Raw genomic sequence first — 25,147 nt, forward strand, 5'->3', positions numbered from 1 at the left:
GCACCAAAAGTGAAAATGAAGTCCTTGTTGGCTCCCAAGCAAAGTGTTAGGTTTTAAAATCAATCTTACACCAAAACTCCACCTAAGAGGGGAAAGGATAGCATTAAACAAGTTCTCTTCACAGTAAATTGACTGGGATGTGATTTAACAGCTCCGCACTATTAGACATCTCCTCTTATTACACCCTCTGCTATTTCACTTTCTAATGCCTTTCCTGGAAAGGACAATCAAAACAGAAGTACAACAGAGTTGAACGGAATGACGCAGTCAGAACTGTGCTGTGCACGTTAGGTTAAAATAACTGCAACAAACTGGGACGGTGATGATTGGCCTCCCATTACCCACAACCACCTTCCTTTGGGTGCGACTCCAACCCATAGAAGTCTCTCAGATTTCCACGGACTCTGATTTTACTGGGGCTCCTTGATGCCTCGGGTCAGTCATACACTGCCTTAGCATCAAAGGCAGCTCACCTGACACTGGATGTATAGTCACACAGCTCTCCATGTTCTCGTCCTGTTGGTGTGTGGGGTTTACTGCTGCATGTGTGATCCTCAGCATTGCAGCAAGGTTTTCCCCAGCACCTCTGTGTGCTGGGCGTCAGTTCCAACTAACACTCGCCTGAAAGGCCACACCCAGGATACGAACTCTCTCAAAACTGGAACCTATTTGTCCAATTGTTGCTGGGTCAAAATCCTAACGCCACTGCGTCAGTATTTTACCTCTCGCGCTGCGGCAGTTCAAGAAGGCAGCTCCCCACCAACCTTTTAGGAGCAACGAAAGATGGGCGTTTAATCCCAGCCTTGCTACAAATGGCCAAGCAAAAGAAGGATGAATATACCTTTCTATGTCTATCAGTATCGCGGGACTTTTCTCTTAGCCAGTCGATTGTGTGAAAGTCCTCGTACATTCCGACCTCCGGGACTGCTTCACCCAGGAAGTCCAGTAAATTCCCAGAGCCATTCATCTCACCTCCTGTGGCCATTCTTGATCCTGTTAAAAAGGACAGGAAAGGGTCAAGCCAAGAAAAAAAGCATCTCAGTGGAAAGAAAATGATTTGAACAGTACCTCAGAATCTGTCAGAAAAGTTCTGCTGTTACGACACGGTGCACAGTGCAACCACAGCATTCCAGCACCGGAGTTGCCAAACTTGTTCCCACTGGGATCCCAGTTCAAGGCTGGAGAGTCACCGTGATCCCTGAGTGCAAACTGTGAGAGTGTGCCAGGATAACACAGGGCTCGCTCAGTCCTGTCAGTGGGGGCTATAGAGGGAGTGATCTGGAAGAGCTCTGGGTGCGGCGTCGAGAAAGTTGTAAGGAGTTTTCATAGCTTTCTCAAAAAAAAATGCAAGGTCTACCTTTTGACTGCTGCAGGCCTCACAGTCGAATCGTTCGGAGCCACGCCCGTGATTCGAATAATTTTTCGTTTTTTAAAAAAAACCCACAAAGGCTTAAAGCTGCCTCGTAGCTTTTATCACCCAGACCTCCCTGCTTCGTCACAAATTGGGAAAGCCCTGCTCTAACAGTCATGAAGCACTCAGGATAATTTTCATGAGTGGTGCTATACAAATGTAAACGATTGGGCTGGTAAAATGGGGGAAGGTCAGGCATAAATATTGAAGGTGGGGTGGGGGGGGAGGGGGTGCGTCAGTGACATCAAACCACCCCACAGATATTTTAACCAGCTTGGGAACGGGGGGGAAGGTGTGGAGGAGCAAGTTGTGTCTCCAAGAGCTGCTGACGAGCATCTGGGTGCTAGGCTGGTGGCCTACTGTGGCACTGTAACCATCCTAGGATTGCGTGATAGGGTGAGCCATCAAGACAACGCTCCCCTCTGTGGGAGACCCAGACACCGGAGAGACGCTATGATTTCAACGCTCCCGGTTAAGGCAGAGATGGGGAGAATTTTCCTCCCCTCAGCAGGCCAGGCCAGCAGGCTGAGGAACTCTCTTCACCCTGACAGCAGTGCTGACTGGGTGGGTGCAGCTTTCCTTCAGCCCGAGTTTGACAGATTCTTGATCAATGAGGAATTCAGAAGGCAGTGGACGGGCTGGTAGAGTGAGGCCATAACTAGATCATCCATACCCTTATTAAATGGTTTGGAGATGCCAGTGTTGGTGCTTCCAATTAAACCTGTTGGACTATAACCTGGTGTTGTGTGAATTTTAACTTATTAAACGAAGGAGTTTAAATGGATTTACTCCTGCTCAAATTCAGGATTTCTACCATAGAATACAAAAAGACAACTGAACGTGAACAGGGATTTCCAATTTTAAAGTCTTGAAACTAATATTTAAACACCCCCTTTTATTACTAACAAAGACGTTCATTTCTAAATCCCTCTCAAGCACACGTCATTTGTTTCTCTGGGAAAATTATTGACTGACAATCCTCAGCCTATGTTGTTCTGTCACTGACCTTTAGATGGCACATCTAAACCAGCTGAAAAACCTTCTGGTGACTAAATCCCTTCCAGGAATTCTGAGGGCGTCACGTTGCCAGCAAGACTGGCACTTACTGCCCAGCCTTCCTGGCCCACGAGACAGTGCAGCAGCTTAAGACAGCGGGAGTGGCCAGTCACGTACTGTTTGCCGCGACGTTCCGTCTTCCTGTCAGGAAAGAGGATCGCATTCCTGACAGGAGATTCCGGCCAGGGCTCCTTCAGGGTTCCATTTCTGACAAGTCCCTCGCTGCGTGGAACTGTTGGGGTTGGCGCGGGGAAGGTGGGGTGGTTAAGGGGGGGGCGGGGAGGGTTAAACCACGCTCACCTTCTGGCAGCTGTCATTGCCCCATTCTGTAACCTAAAGGTCCAGCCTCACTGAGAGCCACTTTGACAGCCCCTGTTGAAAGGGAAGGCCAGGGTGTGTGGTCGGTGTGGTGGGAGGGCAGGGTGCCAGGCAGGTAAAGTGTTAGGTGGGTAGGGATGGGGTGCCAAGGAGGCTGCCAAGCCTCAAGCTGCCAAGGGTCAGGTAAATGATGGTGTATTTAAGGTAGTTTGGGTTGAGGTGTTGGGTCTCGTTCTGGGGTGGGGGGGAAGATGTAATTGACAGTGTAAGTTTGGCGGGGTCAGCTTAATGGCTACCCGGGGGCCAGACTGGACACTTAATAGCCTAACTTTTCCCGAGTACCTGTTTATTTAACTACAGTGGAACTTGGAATTCTCCACTCTAAATGTACATTTACGAACAGAATCTCCCAAGTTGCTTTGCAGTCTGCTGTGCATGGGATTCTGCAGAGACCCCATACACAACTCCCATCCACATTACCTGGCCATCAGGAAATTCAGGCCACTATGAAGTAATCAGGCGATCATACTCATGGCCATTTTTACTGATGTGGGCTTTTTGTTTACAGGGAAAAACAAAACAAACCTTCATGGAACTGAACACTACCAAAAGCCTATTTTCCTCCAGTTTGTGAACTCGGGATTCTAAACGATAATGCGACGTTCTGAACTTTTATCCAAGCTTTCCGTCATGCCTTGGTCTATTATTGGCTGCCCTTTCACAGACACAAGCAGCAAAGTATTGCCCTGCTCTGCCAACCACTTACACGTGGAGCCAAGTTCTTGCCCTTGGTTAGCTCTCCTCTGACCCATACTACCTGTCCCTGTCAGAGCATCCTCGGTATTTGAACCTGCAATTGTTATGCTTTTGCATTCCCGGTGCTAGCTCGCTGGGAGGAGCCCTGATGGCTACACGGTTGCGGCTAATCATAGTTTGACCTAGGGTGAAGCCTGCTGGGGCAGAATGGCCTACAGCAACTTTCCGGCTGGTGTCCATGGCCAATGTAATCAAGCCAATGGCCTTAGTGAACTGTTCGTTCTCAGCACATGCTTCAGATCGGTGAATGTGGCTGCTGTGGTCTGACTTTGTTGGTCACAGACAATGCCAAAGAGAGTGGGTGTCAGGTCTTCCAGCACAAATTGATTAGGAGAAAGTGAGGACTGCAGATGCTGGAGATCAGAGTCCAGAGTGTTTCCAACACCACACCCTCGACTCAGCTCTCCAGCATCTGAATCCTCGCTTCTCCTAGTTGACTATAACCTTACTGTGAAGGTACTGCCCACCTTGAAGAAGTTCTCATCCTCCCACTACAAGGACCTCAGTGAGTCTCTCTCTCTCTCTCGCATTCCACCCCGCCCAGGTCATCTCCTCTGCCCTGAAGCTCTCGAGCCACATCCTGAAGCAGACTCACTACCACAGCCACATCTCCTTCCTCAATGCCTTCCAGCAGCACAGATTGGTGCCATGCCCTCTAAAGGATCACGGCCTCCTCATATATTGCTCTTTGGCGGTAAACTGGAGGTGACTGAGGTCTGGAATTAGCCTTCCTGAGAGTCCTGACTCTCCTTGAGCTTCCCTGACACCACGCTGCAGCTGAAGCAGGTTGGCTGTACTGATATCACTTTAAAAGGGAACACGCTAATCACAAGCAAGGAGCCAAGGTGTGGGACATAAAACCAGAAGCTAGTACATAATCTAGACTGCAGCATGTAGTGTGAGCAATTTGCAACTGTGTTTTCCTGTAACAATAATTCCTGTGAATCTGTCCGCAGTAATATCGTTTTGCGTATAGTCAGTACAAAGCTGGAGTGTTGCAGTTTTTTTTTGTCTTGCACTCATCAGGACAATTTGTAAAAACCACCAAACTTAAGGGAAAACTACACTAGTGAGCAACTCTCTCCCAGAATTCAAACTTGTCAACCAATCAGCACTCTCCTCCTACACAGTATAAATATTGCTTTTCCTTGACTCTTGCAAATGGTCCTGATTGTGGAAGGCTAAAGGATTTGACAAAATATGGTATTTTCGGTAATACTCAAGTCCTATAATATACCTTTATATCAACAGAGTCTATATTTAGTTTACCAGTCCTGGTGCGAGATTGCTGAGTCACGTTACAGGTATTTAGAATAACAACAGTTGACCAGCGTAGCTCCAATCTTAAACTTTGGGTTTCCCGAAGGTTATGAAAAATCAGTGAAATGAAGTTGGAAAATCTCAAACAAATTGTAACCGAGGGCTCCTTTAAGCAGTGTTTCAAGTTAAAGATTCACGCATGCAAGTGAGTGGACCCAAGACTACATTACACTTTCATTTCCCAGTGAAAAGAGCTTGAGGCATTGTGCATGAATCTCAATATTTGGATTGACGTTCCTCCCCCTCGCTTCAAGCCAGAACCTGGATCACCTCTGGTGAAGATCCCGAGCAGAATGACAGTGAGTAGTTTTAGTGGGAGGTGAGCACAGCAACTTTAAGCCAGATACCACCCCATCCTTACCAGACAGAGTGAACTCACATTGGGTGTAAGATCTTCCAGAACATTGTCTTCTGGGAGTATTTGCTTGGTAGTAATTATCCTCATGTTGTGTCCAATCCGCTCAGGTAAAGAATAGCAAATATGTTCCTTGCTTCCTGGTTTCAATCAGCCAATTGACCAAATTATACCTTTTAAGTGACTTGAACTACCAATGCCACAATTTACCTGAAACTCATGCCAGAACCGTTAGCACCATATCATCCAAGTGTTGGCCTGCTATTCAGTCACCTAAGAGCAGAGGGAAAGCATCCCTTCTAATAAAGTTAAAAATCACACAACACCAGGTTATAGTCCAACAGGTTTAATTGGAAGCACACTAGCTTTCGGAGCGACGCTCCTTCATCAGGTGATTGCCTAATAAAGGCTTTCTAGCATCTCTGAGGCCAACGGTCATTAGGTGTACAGAGCTTCACTGTATTACAAAAGCAAGAACAGCTGGGTTGTCAGATAACACTTGGAGCCTTAAGGTGTTTCACCAGAGCACAGATAAAATGTAACAGCATGTCACATAAAGCGATATGAGGACAGGTGATAAGGCAGGTTTTGCAGAACTCCTTGAGGAAACAGGGAAAGATGGATGATTTTCGTGAGATACATTTTGGTCTGGGCAGCTTAAAACAGCCAGCGATGATGGAGCAGAGGAAATTGGAAATGTAACCCAAGCCAGAATTGTGGGAATACAAGGTTCTTTGGAAGGCTGCAGGCCTGGAATGTTGTAAGATGTCCCTGCTCATCATGCTGGTGTATTTGCTGTGACCGTCCTCTTTCCCAACACCGGGCCTAGTGTGGTTGAGGGAAATCACTCTACAGAAGAGATCACTCGTCTTAAATGAGATCTGGTTTATTCCAATTTAGCGACAAGGTACAAGCTACATGAAAACGGTAAACATTGTTAGAGGGACCATGGGGATAACCCAGAGTGTTCTCCCATCATTTCCAACAGCGTGGCTGTTACTTAAGGCATTCTTCAGTAATAACCTTTCCAAATACCTTCACCATGAAACCCACTATGCTTTCCTTCCATTACGAATACATATTCGTGTAAGAAATACATTTATTACTACCTCTTCTACTACAGTGTCTCTTGCCAAAGTTTCAGTGTTCTCCCTGGCCGCATTCTCCCCAGTCTCGGAAGATCGGTACAGTCTGTGTTGAAGACTGTGACATGAATCCTGTTCTAAACAGTGTTTGGCAGCTGCCCGGGTGAAACAGGTATTTCCTTTACCCGTGGTATCCTGGGTCTTTGAACATTGGCATTTCCTTCTCCATGGTAACTTGTGTTTGATTCACCCTTTCCTTGATTTTAATTTTACCCAGACTCCTTCCTTATTGAACGAGCCTGAGTGAGATACTCCAGATCAAACTGGAGATGGTATACACTGTTACTGATGATGGTGGTGGCAAGCAGGGTGCCAATCAAACACGCTGCATTGCCCTGGATGGCACTGGGTTTCTTAAGTGTGTTTGGAGCTGCACTCATCCAGGTAAGTGGGGAGCATTCCGTCACACTCCTGACTTGTGTATCCACTAACGATATCTTCTATCTCAATGGGCCAGAAATGTCAAAATAGTATGCGGTGGCAGCAGTCCGTGGTTAAATTACAGAAAAGCAAAAAAAAAATTGCAAGATTTGGAAACCAAAGTTAAAAACCAAAATAGAACTTGGAAATACCCTACAAGCATTCTGACTATGTATCAACAAAGGGTCTATGCCCATCTCTCGTGGGTGCTGAGAGACCTCCAGAGATTGCACTATTCCCCGTGTGGTTGTTATGTGAGGGCAGCCTCTATTTTGAGAGAACCCACATTAAAATACAATGATCTGGCTCAGAAACGTTGGCATCACTCCAAGGTTTAGTTTCTCTTCACACCAGCACATTTGTTACTCCCAGTATACTATCCTGTCAACAAGCAGTATGTATCCTCATCATGCATGTTGATGGTCTTGCAACAATTAACTTATAAGAAATGACCTTTGCCCTAGACAAATCTTAATTACTGTCTAGACAGGTCTGTATCCGACTACAGATAAGGGATCTTAATCTCTTAAACTGGCAAGCCAATGCAAAAATGAAACTGCACATGACTACCAAATTGTTCACACGCCTCTTTTCTGTCTGCATCCACGGCAAATCTAAATTCAATACTGAATCCGGATTAAGTGGGTGGCACGGTGGCGCAGTGGTTAGCACTTCTGCCTCACAGTGCCAAAGACCCTGGTTCAATTCCCACCTCAGGCGATGTCTGTGTGGAGTTTGCACATTCTCCCTGTGTCTGCGTGGGTTTCCTCCGGGTGCTCCGGTTTCCTCCCACAGTCCAAAAATGGTGAATTGGCCATGCTAAATTGTCCATAGTTCCATAGTGTTAGGTAAGGGGTAGATGTAGGGGTATGGGTGGGTTGCGCTTCGGCAGGTTGGTGTGGACTTGTTGGGCCGAAGGGCCTGTTTCCACACTGTAAGTAATCTAATCTAAGATAAGGTACGAAATAGGAGCAGGAACAGTCCACTTTGCCCCTCAAGCCTCTTCTGCCGTTCAATAAGATCATGGCTGATCTTCTACTTCACCTTCTAGCCTTATTCTCACATCCTTTATTTCTCTTAGCACCCATAATTCTACCGATCTGACTGAGCATCCACAGCTCTCTGGAGGAGAGAACTCCTGAACTTCAAAACCCTCTTGAACTGAACCATTTCTTCTCAGTTCTCTGTTAAATGGCCAACTTCTTATTCTGACACTGTGTTCCACCACTCGAGATGGTTAATCCTGTCAGGTTCTTGAAGAATGTTATACATTTCAATGAGATCTCCTCTCAGTCAACTTCAGAGAATATAGGCTCATTCCACTTGATTTTTCCTAATAAACTGTTTTCTCATCACAGGAATCAAACTAATGGACCTTTATGGTGCTATCTGAATTATATTCAATCAATCAACACCTTTGATAATCTCAGGCTAATTTTAAACATTGGTATTTGTAGGTCAATATCCTTCACACCTCTCAACTCTTCTGTCAATGGCTGAGATCACCTTTAACTCTCAGAAGCTGCACAATGCAAGTGATAGAGTTATAGAGCAGTTCCACGTGGAAACAGACCCTTCGGTCCATCTCATCATTGTCGACCTGATATCCTAAACTAATCCATTTGTCAGCACTTGGCCCATATCCCTCCAAACCCTTCCTACTCATATACCCGTCCAGATGCCTTTTAAATGTTGTAATTGTACCAGCCTCCAGCACTTCCTCTGGCAGCTCGTTCCATACACGCACCACCCTCTGTGTGAAAAAGTTGTCCCTTCGGTCCCTTTTAAGTCTGTCCCCTCCCACCTTAAGCCAATGCCCTCCAGCTAGGTTGTCCTCCAGCCCTTAACTTATTCACCTTTTATCTGACTGGTGTCCCCCTCAGCCCCTATCAACTCAGCTATGACTCTGCTCTCTCCGAATCAGAAAGTTGGAGTTTCAAGTCGTGCTCCATGGACTTGAGCATAAAGTTGAGGTGGGAGGTGGTTTGGGAATTAAGTGTGCCACTTTGGGCAGATTGCACAAACCAGCTTACGCAGGAGACGTTGCCTGTGGAAAATCAGCCAAGCCCTTGAAAGTGCTTGGAACATGGGGCAGAAACTCAGTGAATGCTCTGGGGACCCGGGTTCAAATCCTGCCACGGCAAATGGTGGAATTTGAATCAATAAAGAACCTGGAATTAAGGACGGAATGATGACTGTGGAAACAGCGCCAATTGTTTGAAAAACCCAACTACCTCACTGATGTCCTTTAGGGAAGGAAACAGCCATCCTTATCTGGTCTGGCCTACATGTGACTCCAGACCTACAGCAATATGGCTGACCCTTAATTGCACTCTGGGCAATTGGGGATGGGCAACAAATGCTGGCCTGGCCAGAAGTGCCCATATCCTGTGAGGGAATTCAAATAAACAGTAATGCTGCTATGAGGAATATGCAGCTGAACTGGGGTCATGTAGGTGGAGGTTACTGTACTAACAATTCCTGAGATGTTTCAAAAAGTACTTCTCTGCCCGTGAAGGGCTTAAAACATCTTGAGCTGTGAAAATGTTAAATGCGAGTCTCTCTTTCAGCTGTTTCACAATAACTCCTTCAAGTCTGCTGTGTATTAGCCGGAGGCCATTAAGCAGTGCTGCAGGTTAAAACACACAGCACAAAATGAGCAATCACCCAACAGGTACGCTCCCTCCTAAAGAAAATGTCAGCAGACAACATGCAGTGGGACACAGGATCTAAGCAAGACAAGGCAGTACCTGCCCATCTGTACACTGTCATAGACCACAGTCTGTGGCTTTGATAAGGCCCAAGCTTTAGGAAGGGGTAGGCATCTGCTTTGAATCATTTCAATCCCGGAATCTCTGAGCAGGGGCCAAACGAGCACACAAGGATTATGGCAGATTTATAAATGTGTACGTCACAAAGTTATGTTCATGTTGGAAACTGCAACGGTTAAATGTAGGGCAAATGAAAGGGAGCCTTATCTGCGGGGCTGGAACGATTACAGTCTCTCTTTGATACGGCAGTGACTCCATGATATCACAAGGTAAACAACAAAAGCCTCACTATCACTTGAGGAGACGCTCTGTCTCCAAGGACTCAGGAGAAAATTTAAATCATTCCAACAATTTCCCCAGAAGATTTGAAGGCAACTGGTAACCAAGGGTAGGTTTGAAGTTAAAGACAATGAATTGGAGTTTCCATTCGAAAACAGGCTGTATATGTCAGGTTGCTATGGAGATGGTATCTGGGGGTGGGAAGATTCTTTAGTTTAGGTATCCCAACTATGGGCACCAAGATGGCGGTCGGGTGGCAGCACAGTGGGCACCTGCTTCACACACGGGGTTTCTTTGCTCTGTCCGCTTTTGCATTTATTTCTTCCGCTATATTTATTTCCTGTTCTTTCATAACTCTTTTTTTCTTAGTCTAAACTACTCTCCTTTTGCGAGGTGCGAGTCTGTGACAAAAATGGTCCCCGATGTCAATGGCAAATGGCGGTGAGGGTGGGAGCAGACAGACCTGAGGGCTGGGGGTGAGGGAGGGAGCAGGGAGACCTCGAGGGATGGGGGGGGTGAGGGAGGGAGCAGGGAGACCCCGAGGGATGGGGGTGAGGGAGGGAGCAGTGAGACCCCGAGGGATGGAGGTGAGAAAGAGAACAGGGAGACCCTGAGGGATGGGGGTGAGGGAGGGGGGGCAGGGAGACCCCGAGGGATGGGGGTGAGAGAGGGAGATGGCGGCCCCGAGGAATGGAGGGGTGAGAGAGGGAGCATGGAGACCCCGAGGAATGGGGGGGTGCGAGAGGGAGCAGGGAGACCACGAGGCATGGGGTGAGGGAGGGCGCAGGGAGACCCCAAGGGATGGGGGAAGGGAGGGAGCAGGGAGAGCCCAAGGGATGGGGGAGAGGGAGGGAGCAGGGAGAGCCCAAGGGATGGGGGAGAGGGAGGGGGCAGGGAAATCCTGAGGGATGGGGATTGAGGGAGGGAGCAGGGAGACCCCGAGGAATGAGGGGGTGCGAGAGGGAGCAGGGAGACCACGAGGGATGGAGGGTGAGGGAGGGGGCAGGGAGACCCCGAGGGATGGGGTTGAGGGAGGGAGCAGGGAGACCCCGAGGGATGGGGTGAGGGAGGGAGAACAGGGAGATCCCGAGGGATGGGGTGAGGGAGAGGGCAGGGAGACCCCGAGGTCTGGGGGTGAGGGAGGGAGAACAGGGAGACACCGAGGGATGGGGTGAGGGAGGGTGGGCAGGGAGACCATGAGGACCGGGGTGTGAGGGAGGGAGCAGGGAGACACTGAGGGCCTGGGGAGAGAGGGGGAGCAGGGACACCCTGAGGGATGCGGGTGAGGGCGGGGCAGGGTGACTCCGAGGGATGGAGGGTGAGGGAGGGAGTAGGGAAACCCCGAGGAATGAGGGTGAGGGAGGGAGCAGGGAGACCCCAAGGGATGGGGATGAGGGAGGGGGCAGGGAGACCCCGAGGGATGGGGTTGAGGGAGAGAGCAGGGAGACCCCGAGGGATGGGGGCGAGGGAGGGGGCAGGGAGACCCCACAGGATGGGGTTGAGGGAGAGAGCAGGGAGACCCCGAGGGATGGGGGCGAGGGAGGGAGCAGGGAGACCCCGAGGAATGGAGGGTGAGGGAGGGAGCAGGGAGACCCCACGGGATGGGGTTGAGGGAGAGAGGAGGGAGACCCCGAGGGATGGGGATTGAGGGAGGGAGCAGGGAGACCCCGAGGGATGGAGGGTGAGGGAGGGAGCAGGGAGACCCCACGGGATGGGGTTGAGGGAGAGAGCAGGGAGACCCTGAGGGATGGGGATTGAGGGAGGGAGCAGGGAGACCCCGAGGGATGGAGGGTGAGGGAGGGAGCAGGGAGACCCCGAGGGCCCGGGTTGAGGAAGGGAGCAGGGAGACCCCGAGGGATGGGGGTGAGGGAGGGAGCAGGGAGACCCCGAGGGATGGGGGTGAGGGAGGGAGCAGGGAGACCCCGAGGGATGGGGGTGAGGGAGGGAGCAGGGAGACCCCGAGGGATGGGGGCAAGGGAGGGAGCTGGGAGACCGCGGGGACCGTGGGGTGAGGGAGGAAGCAGGGAGACCCCGAAGGATGGGGGTGATGGAGGGAGCAGTGAGACCCCAGGGACCAGGTGTGTGGGAGGGAGCAGGGTGACCCCGAGGGCTTGGGGTGAGGGAGGGAGCAGGGAGATCCTGAGGGATGGGGGTGAGGGAGGGAGTAGGGAGACCCCAAGGGATGGGGCTGAGACAGGGAGCAGGGAGACCCCGAGGGATGGGGGTGAGGGAGGGAGCAAAAAGACCCCGAAGGCCGGGGTGTGAGAGAGGGAGCAGGGAGATCCCGAGGGATGGGGGTGAGGGTGAGGTCAAACTCTTGTGAGGAGTGTGAGTCCCTCACTGCCAGGTCCACATGGACTGTGATGTCAAAGTATTAACAGTGTTTCTTTGTTTTTCTACGTTCTAGTGTCAGAAGGACTGTAATGTTTAACTTCTTAACTTGCTTTCCGTATTTTCCTGCTTCATGTAGGTGGCATGGTGGTACAGTGGTTAGCACTGCTGCCTCACAGCACCAGGGTCCCAGGTTCGATTCCGCCTTGGGCGACTGTCTGTGTGGAGTTTGCACATTCTCCCTGTGTCTGCGTGGGTTTCCTCCGGGTGCTCTGGTTTCCTCCCACAGTCCAAAGATGTGCAGGTTAAGGTGGATTGGCCATGGTAAATTGCCCATAGTGTTAGGTGCATTAGTCAGAGGGAAATGGGTCTGGGTGGGTTACTCTTTGGAGGGTTGGTGCGGACTGGTTGGGCTGAAGGGCCAGTTTCTACATTGTAGGGAATCTTAAAAAAACACAAAGACGTGGTACCCGGGTACCTTTGTACAAAAGATGGTGCCGTAAGTGACAGCTTGCAAATGTCTTGCTGTACTCATGTGAAGGAGGACATGTAACAATAAAAGCTAATTTAAATTCAATCCTATGGTACATTTGGGAGTGGGTGAACCTGACTGGAGCAGGATGAAACAGGCAGAAAAACCACTGCAAGTAGCCAGGACAGGAAACAGCTAGGTGCTCAGCAGCCTGGAGTGTTTCTGATTTGGGGTTACAACAGAAGGGTCCAAAATATGCCTGTGCACAGGCTGGAGAAATTCAAATCTGAGAGTTATTGAAGGAGGGCTTGCCTAGCTCGATGCTAGAGGGAGAATATCCAGGAAACACATTGCAATAATTGGGAAATAGCATTGAAAATAAGGAGAATCAAGTGAATTCCTGGGAGCTGTGGCACACCTTTGTTCAGTTGCAAGCCAATTGAAATGACCAATCACAAAACTAAATGTAATTTGATGGTTGGATGAATCCATAAATGTTAAATGGGATCTGGGAGTGTTCTATTTGGAATACTGGTTTAATTAGGAGGCCTAATGAGATGCAGTGTTAAGTTAGTCAGATTTGTTCTGTTTTTATCACAGTAGGCAGGAGGTTTCATTCACAACATGGAATCTTGCTGCATGGTCTTTTTGGTTAATAACTGGGAATTTGAATTTTATTTTTAAGTTTGTGGTCTCAGCCAAGATTGTAATAATTGTTGCCTCAACCCTGCCCCATGATTGCACAGTGACTAAGATATTGCAAACCACTGTCAGCCGCATTATCTCCCTACAGAGGCAAAAGAGAAAAGGATTTTTAAAACCCAGTGGCCCATAAGGGGAGAGAAGACTTTGGACAATTCCTTTCTATTGACCCATCCTCATCAGTCAAGAAACAGGCCAGCTCTCTTTGGAAGACACGCAGAGAAATAGCTTACACCACAATGCATTCCAGAAGGTTCCCACTGTCCAGGAAAGAAAGAAGGGGCTGATGCCACTTCTGCATAATCATTTAGCAGGGGGTAGGACAGATTCCCAGCTTGAAGCAAGTTTAAATATCTTCTCAAAGCATATTGATCATAAAAGTATGCAACTAAAAGTACTCTTCCTACCCTTGGGTGGTCATGATGTGGAGGTCCCGATGTTGGACTGGGGTGGATAAAGTTAAAAACCACACAACACCAGGCTATAGTTCAGCGGGGTTATTTGGAAGCACTAGCTTTCGGAGCACTGCTCCTTCATCAGGTGGTTATGGAGAAGCTGCGCTCCGAAGGCTAGTGTCTCCACATAAACCTGTTGGACTAGAACCTGGTGTTATGTGACTTTTCACTTTACCCTGAGGTGAACTGTGCACCTCAAACCAGGACCATATAGACATTTCAGACAGTTTTTGTGGTATTTCCTATTCCATGTCTAACTTATGGTTCATAGTTGATCATGACTGACCTACTCATTCATGATGAATACATATTACTGCTGTTCACAAAAGTTGCAAAGAAGTGGTATGACGCTGGCCAGTTTGTCATTTGGGGGTCAAACGGTAAATTTGGTCACTTTGGTTTCCCGGTTCCTGGGGGGGACAGTAACACTGATTTATTTTCCTAATGGTTGCACACATTAATGCCCTGTAATCCCAAGGGAGTCCAGGATAATCTGGCAAGGTTGACAAGCACACTAACACACTAGCTCAGGTCTTCATACTTGGCCTCAGTATACAGAGCTCTTAGACTATGAAATGGAGGGTAATTCAGCTATATGCTGCACGTACCAGTTACTGTGTACAGAGCACTGAGCACAGAGTTTCTAACCTGCTTAGGCAGCATTACATAACAAGGAATATTGGATTAATAGGAGGCCCTTCAACCCATCCAGATTGTTCTACCATTTAATCAGATCATGGGGATTCTGGGTAATCCAAGATGGAGTACAGGACAAATTTCTGGCTGTAACAGCTACTCCTTTATTGAGGTATTTTAGGTGCTGGAGGTGATTTCCTACAATTCCAGGAGCAGCAATTACTGTTTTATACGCTGCTGCATTGTTTTGGAACTTTGAAAAAAAAAGTCAAAACAACAGCAGTTTTAAAAGGAAGAAGAGCAGACAAGGGAAGCATATGGTGAGGTCAGTCCACGGGAGAGAGAGAAAGAAACTCACACAGTAGTGAACCTGCACAGTTACTGCTTTTGCTGTTTGAATTCATGTATTGCTGGACATCGGAGTGCGTCGGGGAAAACTAACAAACAGTGAAATTCACAACTGATCTTGGAGGAACTGTCTGAGTCAAGTTCACAGCACAGAAACAGATACGTGTATTGCTTTTAAGTGTGGCCTACAGAAAGTCTGCAGTAGTGAGTAGAGTGGGTTCTTTCTTGATTTTTTTTGAGATATGTCTCTTAAAATATAAGCCATGACTAGTAATTTAACCTGGAACAGTCTTTTGTAGAGGAATAAGAGGGTGTTATTTTCTGGGGCTGTAGATTGTGAAGGAACAAAAATGGTCTTTAGTCGAGTGATTTGCGCTTCTTGTCAGATGTGGGAGTTTAAAGAGAGTTTAAGGGTTACTGTGGATTATATCTGCAATAAATGCTGTTGGTTGCGAATCTTATCAGATCGAATGGATCAGTTGGAGAGGCAGTTAGAAGCGATGATAGATGGCAGTTATAGAAAGGGGGGAAAGTTGCAGACACAGTCACATAGATGGGTTAGCTGCAGGAAAGGTAACAGATGTAGGCAGCTAGAGTGGGAGCCTTCTGTGGCTATACCCATTTCAAACTGGTATGCTGTTTTGGAAAATGTAGGGGGTGATGGATTCTATGGGAAAGTAGCATGAACAGCTAAGTTTCTGGTATTGAGACTGGCAATAATGCAATGAGGGGTACGGCGGGTTCCAAGAGATCAATTATGTTAGGGGACTCTCTAGACCGAGGTACAGACAGACATTTCTGTGGCCAGCAGCAAAAATTCAGAATGGTGTGTTGCTTCCCTGGTGCCAGGATCAAGGATATCTCAGAGAGGGTGCAGAATGTTCTCAAAGGGGAGAGGGGCCAGCAAGAGGTCACTGTCCACATTGGAACCAACGATATAGGAAGGGAAAAGGTTGAGATTCTGAAGGGAGATTACAGAGAGTTAGGCAGAAACTTAAAAAGGAGGTCCTCAAGGGTAGTAATATCTGGATTACTCCCAGTGCTGTGAGCTAGTGAGGGCAGGAATAGGAGGATAGAGCAGATGAATGCATGGCTGAGGAGCTGGTGTATGGGAGAAGGATTTGCATTTTTTAATCTCTTTTGGGGTGGAAGTGACCTGTACAAGAAGGACGGATTGCACCTAAATTGGAAGGGGACTAATATACTGACAGGGCAATTTGCTAGAGCTGCTCGGGAGGATTTAAACTAGTAAGGTGGAGGGGGTAGGACCCAGGGAGATAGTGAGGAAAGAGATCGATCTGAGATGGGTACAGCTGAGAACAGAAGTGAGTCAAACAGTCAGGGCAGGTAGGGACAAGGTAATAATAAATTAAACTGCATTTATTTCAATGCAAGGGGCCTAACAGGGAAGGCAGATGAACTCAGGACATGGTTAAGAACATGGGACTGGAATATCATAGTAATTACAGAAACATGGCTCAGGGATGGGCAGGACTGGCAGCTTAATGTTCCAGGATACAAATGCTACAGGAAGGATAGAAAAGGAGGCAAGAGAGGAGGGGGAGTGGCGTTCTTGATAAGGGATAGCATTACAGCTGTGCTGAGGGATAATATTCCTGGAAATACATCCAGGGAAGTTATTTGGGTGGAACTGAGGAATAAGAAAGGGATGATCCTTATTGGGATTGTATTATAGACCCCCTAGTGGCCAGAGGGAAATTGAGAAACAAACTTTCCAAGTTTCTGGTATTGAGACTGACTCTAATGCCAGTGTGTTAACGGTTTAGATGGAGAGGAATTTTTAAGTGTGTACAAGAAAATTTTCTGATTCAGGATGTGAAGGTGCAAAATTTAACCTACTTATGGGAAATCAGGCAGGGCAGGTGACTGAGGTGTCAGTGGGAGAGCACTTTGGGGCCAGCGACCATAATTCTATTAGATTTGAAATAGTGATGGAAAAGGATAGACCAGACCTAAAAGTTAAAGTTCTAAATTGGAGGAAGGCCAATTCTGACGGTATTAGGCAAGAACTTTCGAAAGCTGATTGGGGGCAGGTATTCACAGGTAAAGGGACGGCTGGAAAATGGGAAGCCTTCAGAAATGAGTTAACGAGAATCCAGAGAAAGTATATTCCTGTCAGGGTGAAAGGGAAGGCTGGTAGATATAGGGAATGCTGGATGACTAAGGAAATTGAGGGTTTGGTTAAGAAAAAGAAGGAAGCATATGTCAGGTATAGACAGGATAGATCGAGTGAATCCTTCGAAGAGTATAAAGGCAGTAGGAGTATACTTAAGAAGGAATCAGGAGGGCAAAACGGGGACATGAGATTGCTTTGGCAAATAGGGTTAAGGAGAATCCAAAGGGTTTTTACAAATACATTAAGGATAAAAGGGTAACTAGGGAGAGAATAGGGCCCCTCAAAGATCAGCAAAGTGGCCTTTGTGTGGAGCCACAGAAAATGGGAGAGATACTAAACGAGTATTTTCCAACAGTATTTACTGTGGAAAAGGATATGGAAGATATTAGAAGTAGGGAAATCGATGGTGACATCTTGAAAAATGTCCAGATTACAGAGGAGGAAGTGCTGGATGTCTTGAAATGCATAAATGTGGGTAAACCCCCAGGACCTGATCAGGAACTCTGTGGAAAGCTAGAGAGGTGATTGCTGGGCCTCTTGCTGAGACATTTGTATCATCGATAGTCAAAGGTGAGGTGCCGGAAGACTGGAGGTCAACTAATATGGTGCCACTGTTTAAGAAGGGTGGTAAGGACAAGCAAGGGAACTATAGACCAGTGAGCCTGACGTCAGTGATGGGCAAGTTGTTGGGGGGAATCCTGAGGGACAGGATGTACAGGTATTTGGAAAGGCAAGGACTGATTTGGGATAGTCAACATGGCTTTGTGCGTTGGAAATCATGTCTCACAAACTTGATCGAGTTTTTTGAAGAAGTAACAGAGGATTGATGAGGGCAGAGTGGTAGATGTGATCTATATGGACTTCAGTAAGGCGTTCGACAAGGTTCCCCATGGGAGACTGATTAGCAAGGTTAGATCTCACAGAGTACAGGGAGAACTAGCCATTTGGATACAGAACTAGCTCAAAAGGTAGAAGACAGAGGGTGGTGGTAGAGGGTTGTTTTTCAGATTGGAGGCCTGTGACCAGTGGAGTGCCACAAGGATCGGTGCTGGGTCCTATACTTTCCGACATTTACATAAATGATTTGGATGTGAGCATAAGAGGTACAGTTAATAAGTTTGCAGATGACACCAAAATTGGAGGTGTAGTGGACAGCGAAGAGGGTTAGAGCTGAAAATGTGTTGCTGGAAAAGCGTAGCAGGTCAGGCAGCATCCAAGGAGCAGGAGAATCGACGTTTCGGGCATGAGCCCTTCTTCAGGAATGAGGAAAGTGTGTCCAGCAGGCTAAGATAAAAGGTAGGGAGGAGGGACTTGGGGGAGGGGCATTGGAAATGTGATAGGTGGAAGGAGGTTAAGGTAAGGGTGATAGACCGGAGTGGGGGTGGGGGCAGAGAGGTTAGGAAGAAGATTGCGGGTTAGGAAGGCGGTGCTGAGTTCGAGGGATTTGACTGAGACAAGGTGGGGGAGGGGAAATGAGGAAACTGGAGAAATCTGAGTTCATCCCTTGTGGTTGGAGGGTTCCTAGGCGGAAGATGAGGCGCTCTTCCTCCAACCGTGGTGTTGCTATGGTCTGGCGATGGAGGAGTCCAAGGACCTGCATGTCCTTGGTGGAGTGGGAGGGGGAGTTGAAGTGTTCAGCCACGGGGTGGTTGGGTTGGTTGGTCTGGGTGTCCCAGAGGTGTTCTCTGAAACGTTCCGCAAGTAGGCGGCCTGACTCCCCAATGTAGAGGAGGCCACATCGGGTGCAGCCGATGCAGTAAATGATGTGTGTGGAGATGCAGGTGAATTTGTGGCAGATATGGAAGGATCCCTTGGGACCTTGGAGGGAAGTAAGGGGGGAGGTGTGGGCGCAGGTTTTGCATTTCTTGCGGTTGCAGGGGAAGGTGCTGGGAGTGGAGGTTGGCTTGGTGGGGGGTGTGGACCTGACGAGGGAGTCACGGAGGGAGTGGTCTTTTCAAAATGCTGATAGGGGAGGGGAGGGAAATATATCCCTGGGGTGGGGGGATGGGGCTCAAGGGTGGAGGAACGGGAAGTGGAGGAGATGCGGTAGTGGGCATCGTCGATCACGTCTGGGGGGAGATTGAGACGCAATTGTCCCCCCAGACGTGATCAACGATGCCCTCCACCGCATCTCCTCCACTTCCCGCTCCTCCACCCTTGAGCCCCGCCCCTCCAACCGCCACCAGGACAGAAACCCACTGGTCCTCACCTACCACCCCACCAACCTCCATATACATCGTATCATCCGTCGTCATTTCCGCCACCTCCAAACGGACCCCACCACCAGGGATATATTTCCCTCCCCTCCCCTATCAGCGTTCTAAAAGGACCACTCCCTCCGCGACTCCCTCGTCAGGTCCACACACCCCACCAACCCAACCTCCACTCCCGGCACCTTCCCCTGCAACCGCAAGAAATGCAAAACTTGCGCCCACACCTCCCCCCTTACTTCCCTCCAAGGCCCCAAGGGATCCTTCCATATCCGCCACAAATTCACCTGCACCTCCAGGCACATCATTTACTGCATCCACTGCACCCAATGTGGCCTCCTCTATATTGGGGAGACAGGCCGCCTACTTGCGGAACGTTTCAGGGAACACCTCTGGGACACCCGGACCAACCAACCCAACCACCCCGTGGCTCAACACTTCAACTCCCCCTCCCACTCCACCAAGGACATGCAGATCCTTGGACTCCTCCATCGCCAGACCATAGCAACACCACGGTTGAAGGAAGAGCGCCTCATCTTCCGCCTAGGAACCCTCCAACCACAAGGGGATGAACGCAGATTTCTCCAGTTTCCTCATTTCCCCTCCCCTTCTTCCTGACCTCTCCGCCCCCACCCCCGCTCCAGTCTATCACCCTCACCTTGACCTCCTTCCACCTATCGCATTTCCAATGCCCCTCCCCCAAGTCCCTCCTCCCTACCTTTTATCTTAGCCTGCTGGACACACTCTCCTCATTCCTGAAGAAGGGCTCATGCCCGAAACGTCGATTCTCCTGCTCCTTGGATGCTGCCTGACCTGCTGCGCTTTTCCAGCAACACATTTTCAGCTCTGATCTCCAGCATCTGCAGTCCTCACTTTTTTCTCAATGAAGAAGGTTACCTCAGCTTACAACAGGATCTGGACCAGATGGGCCAATGGGCTCAGGAATGACAGATGGAGTTTAATTCAGATAAATGTGAGGTGCTGCATTTTGGGAAAGCAAATCTAAGCAGGACTTATACACTTAATGGTAAGGTCCTAGGGAGTGTTGCTGAACAGAGACCTTGGAGTGCAGGTTCATAGCTCCTTGAAAGTGGAGTCACAGGTAGATAGGATAATGAAGAAGGCGTTTGGTATGCTTTCCTTTATTGGTCAGAGTGTTGAGTCAGGAGTTGGGAGGTCATGTTGCGGCTGTACAGGATATTGGTTAGGCCACTGTTGGAATATTGCGTGCAATTCTGGTCTCCTTCCTATCGGAAAGATGTTGTGAAACTTGAAAGGATTCAGAAAAGATTTACAAGGACGTTGCCAGGGTTGGAGGATTTGAGCTATAGGGAGAGGCTGAACAGGCTGGGGCTGTTTTCCCTGGAGCGTCGGAGGCTGAGGGGTGACCTTATAGAGGTTTACAAAATTATGAGGGGCATGGATAGGATAAATAGACAAAGTCTTTTCCCTGGGGTGGGGGAGTCCAGAACGAGAGGGCATTGGGTGAGAGGGGAAAGATATAAAAGAGACCTAAGGGGCAACTTATTCACGCAGAGGGTGGTATGTGTATGGAAGGAGCTGCCAGAGGATGTGGTGGAGGCTGGTACAATTGCAACATTTAAAAGGCATTTGGATGGATATATGAATAGGAAGGGTTTGGAGGGATGTGGGCCTGGTGCTGGCAGGTGGGACTAGATTGGGTTGGGATATCTGGTTGACATGGGGTGTGTTTCCATGCTGTACATTTTCACGACTCTATGATTGTTTTGTGTCCCGATTCCATTCGCCAATCTTGATAATGTGTCCACGTTTGTTTGTCATTTCTATGGGAATAGAGAAGACATTGTTAGCAAGTTTGAGGATGACACCAGAATTGGCGATTTAGTGGACATTGAAGGTGATTATCTAAGATTACAAAGGGATCTTGACCAACTGCCGAGGAATAGCAGGTGGAGTTTAATTTGAATAAATGCAAAATATTGCATTTTGGTAAAATAAACAAAGGCAGGACGTTTACAATTAAAAGTAAGGCCTTGGCTACTGCTGTAGAACAGACAGACAAGGGGTTCAGGTACATAATTTGTTGAAGTTTGCCTCACAAGAAGACAGGGTGATTAAGAAGGTATTTAGCACTTCATTGCTAAATACCTTCGTTGTTCAGATCTTTTGAGTATAACAGATGAGATGTCAGGATAAGGTTGCACAATACAATGGTGAGGTCTGGTTGCCCTGTTATGGGAAGGATATTATTACACTGGAGAGGCTTCAGAAAAGATTTACCACAATGTTGTTGAGAATGGAGGGTTTGAGATAGAGAAATGGACTGGAAATAGACTTTTCTCATTGCAGCGTTGGAGGTTGAGGGGTGACCTTCTGGAGGTTTATAAAACCATGAGGGGTGTAGATACGGTGAATGACAAGGCTGTTCTCCTGAGGGTGGGGGAGTTCAAAATTTTTTAGGTGAGAGGGGAAAGACTTAAAAAGTACATGAGGGGCAACATTTTTACACAGAAAGTGGTTCGTGTTTGGAAAGAACTGCCAGAGGAAGTGACGAATACCAGAACACCTTTAACGTTTAAAAGGCATTTAGATAAGTTGAAGAATAGGAAGGTTTGGAGAGATGTGAGCCAACCGCAGGCAGGAGGGAAAGGGTCGGTTGGGAACAATGTTGGCATGGACTAGTTGGACCAAAATGTTGGTTTCTGTGCCGTATGACTCTATGATTCCATATTCCTCAGTACAGGTAGTTCCCCTATAACGCAGTGGTTGCATTCCCACATAACGTCATGTAATAGAGAATGGAGCAATGGAACTAATGGTGCCTTCGGGAAAACAAGGTTAGGAATTCCGGTTTAACAAGCATGTCCATTTCTGGTCAGTTATAGAGATGCCAAGTCGTTACAAGCGAAATTTCCCAACGTATTGCTGTATTCCTAGCTCCTTGTGAAGTGGGGTTTATCCAGAACCCGCCACTCTGCCATTAAACCCTGGGAAAGTTCCGGCAGCTTTTTTTGGTGGGAGTAAGATTTTGTTTGGAGAGGGCGGTTGAAGAGCCAGGATACTCTGAACGGCTGGAGATTTTGATGGGTCTGGGCTTTCAGAGCGAACGAAGGGTTGAGACTCTCCGATCCCTCCACCCCCAACCCCCTTTCAAACGGGGATTGGGTGAACTTGGATCAGTCATAACTTGGAGGTGGGTGGGGCAGGAAGAGGTGAGGTTTGCTAGTGGTCTGTCCTTAGTTTCACATCTTACCCCCTTCCATACACATGAACGTTCTTATAAAGTCACCATGTGTTGAAGCTTCAGGTAGTCAGCAACACAGCCTCTGCTCAACAAAAGACTCTGTTTACTCTCCAACCCTCGCTGGTCATCACTGTATTTGCACCTTCTTTCGTTCCCTATCTATCTCTCTCTTCCCACTCCTTGGATCCTATTCCCCCCAACTCCGTGCATGATCCCAGTGAGCATTCCAGCAAAATAGTCCAATGTTCGCTTCCCCCGCCTTAGTTGCAGATAGAAGCAAAGAAATACACACACTCTCACACACCCTGACATGCACACACACACTCAATCTCACACACACACACACATTCAATCACACTCACATTCACTCACATGCACACACACACACTCACTCACACATGCACATACACACACACATGCACACACACACTCATAAGCACACACACAACACACACTCAAACACACACACACAGTCACATGCACACACACACACACACTCTCACACATACATACTCTCACACACCCTCACATGCACACACCCACTCACTCACGCACACACTCACACACATACTCACACTCTCACATACACTCACTTATACACACTCACGCTCACACACACACACACACACATGCACACACACACATTCACACACACACACACATGCACACACACACACTCTCTCACACACACACACAGGCACACATTCACTCTCACACACACTCACTCACATGCACACACACTCTCTCTCACACACTCACATGTACACACACATTCACACACACACACACATGCACATACTCTCTCACACACACTCACATGCACACACACTCACATGCACACACACACACACACACACATGCACACACACACTCACATGCACACACTCTCAGACACACTCTCACATGCACACACACACTCACATGCACACAATCACATACTCTCACACACACACACTCACTCACATGAACACACACACACTCACATGCACACACACACTCTCTCACACACACTCACATGCACACATACACACATTCACTCACACATACTCCCACTCGAACACACCATCACGCACACTCACATGCACACACAATCACTTACTCACACACGCACTCACTCACATGAACACACTCACTCACACTCACATGCACACTCTCTGACACACACACTCACATACACACACTCTCTCACAAACACTCACATGCACACTCACACACACATGCACACACACACGCACACACTCACATGAACACACACTCACTCACACACACTCTCTCTCGCACACACATGCACACAATGACACACACACACATACATGCACACACTCTCTCTCACACACACTTACGAAAACACACACACTCACACATACACACTCACATGTACACACACTCTCACAAACACACTCTCACATGCACACACACTCTCAAACACACTCACACACTGGCACACACACACTCTCACATTCTCACACAAACACTCACTCACACATGCACACACACACTCTTACACACACACACACTCTTACACACACACACACACTTACACACATAGTCACATGCGCGCGCACACTCACACTCTCACACACACTTACACACACTCACTGTCACACACACACACTCACACAGTCACATGCACACACTGACTCACACACACACAGGCACACATACACTCACTCACACTCACATGCACACACACACTCACATGCGCGCACACACACACACTTACATGCACACACACATGAATACACATTCACTCTCACATACTGACATGCACACAAACTCTCTCTCACACACAATCACATGCACACACAATCACTTACACACACTCACTCACATGAACACACACGCACACTCACATGCACACTCACGTGCACACACACTCTCTCACGCACACTCTCTGACACACACACACACACTCATATACACACACTCACTCACACACACACACTCTCTCACACACACTCACATGCACAAACACTCAAGAGCACACACACACGCTCACAAACACACACTTAAAAATACACAGGCACACACACACTCACATTCTCACACACACTCACTCACACTCACATGCACACACACTCACATGCACACACTCACATGCACACACTCGCACTGACATGCACACACACACACTCTTGCACACACACACTCAGACACATACTCACATGCACACACAATCACTTACACACACACTCACATGCACTCACACACTCACTCATTCACACTCACGTGCACACACACTCACACGCACACTCTCTAACACACACAAACTCACATACACACACACTCTCTCTCACACACACACATGCACACACTCACATGCACACACACACTCACGCACACACACATGAACACACATTCACTCACACATACTGACATGCACACACCCTCTCTCTCACACAATCACATGCACACACAATCACTTACACACACTCACTCACATGCACTCACTCTCACTCACATACACACACTCATACACACTCACGTGCACACACACTCTCTCACGCACTCTCTGACACACACACTCACGCGCGCACACACACACACACACACACTCTCTCACACACACTCACATGCACACACACTCAAGAGCACACACACACGCTCACAAACACACACTCAAACACACACAGGCACACACACACTCACATTCTCACACACACTCACTCACACTCACATGCACACACACACTCTTACACAGTCACATACACACACACACACTCACATACACACACACTC

General features: G+C 48.2%; 1 protein-coding gene across 5 annotated transcripts in view; it reads right to left on the minus strand.

The window, feature by feature from the left end:
- The window catches only part of LOC140485993 (H(+)/Cl(-) exchange transporter 4), a 213,875-nt gene that overhangs the window by 161,233 nt on the left and 27,495 nt on the right, over positions 1-25,147 (minus strand). For 3 of the 5 annotated variants that reach the window (XM_072584493.1, XM_072584497.1, XM_072584492.1), the window contains exon 2: positions 842-993. In XM_072584493.1, coding sequence (XP_072440594.1) covers positions 842-985 — 144 coding nt within the window. In that variant the 5' untranslated portion in view covers positions 986-993. Of the gene's footprint in view, positions 1-841; positions 994-1,068; positions 1,273-1,357; positions 1,385-25,147 lie in introns of those variants that run through there. The other 2 variants (XM_072584496.1, XM_072584495.1) reach the window with 2 other exon arrangements.

Source organism: Chiloscyllium punctatum, chromosome 15 (assembly GCF_047496795.1).
Source record: "Chiloscyllium punctatum isolate Juve2018m chromosome 15, sChiPun1.3, whole genome shotgun sequence".
Classification (NCBI taxonomy): domain Eukaryota; kingdom Metazoa; phylum Chordata; class Chondrichthyes; order Orectolobiformes; family Hemiscylliidae; genus Chiloscyllium; species Chiloscyllium punctatum.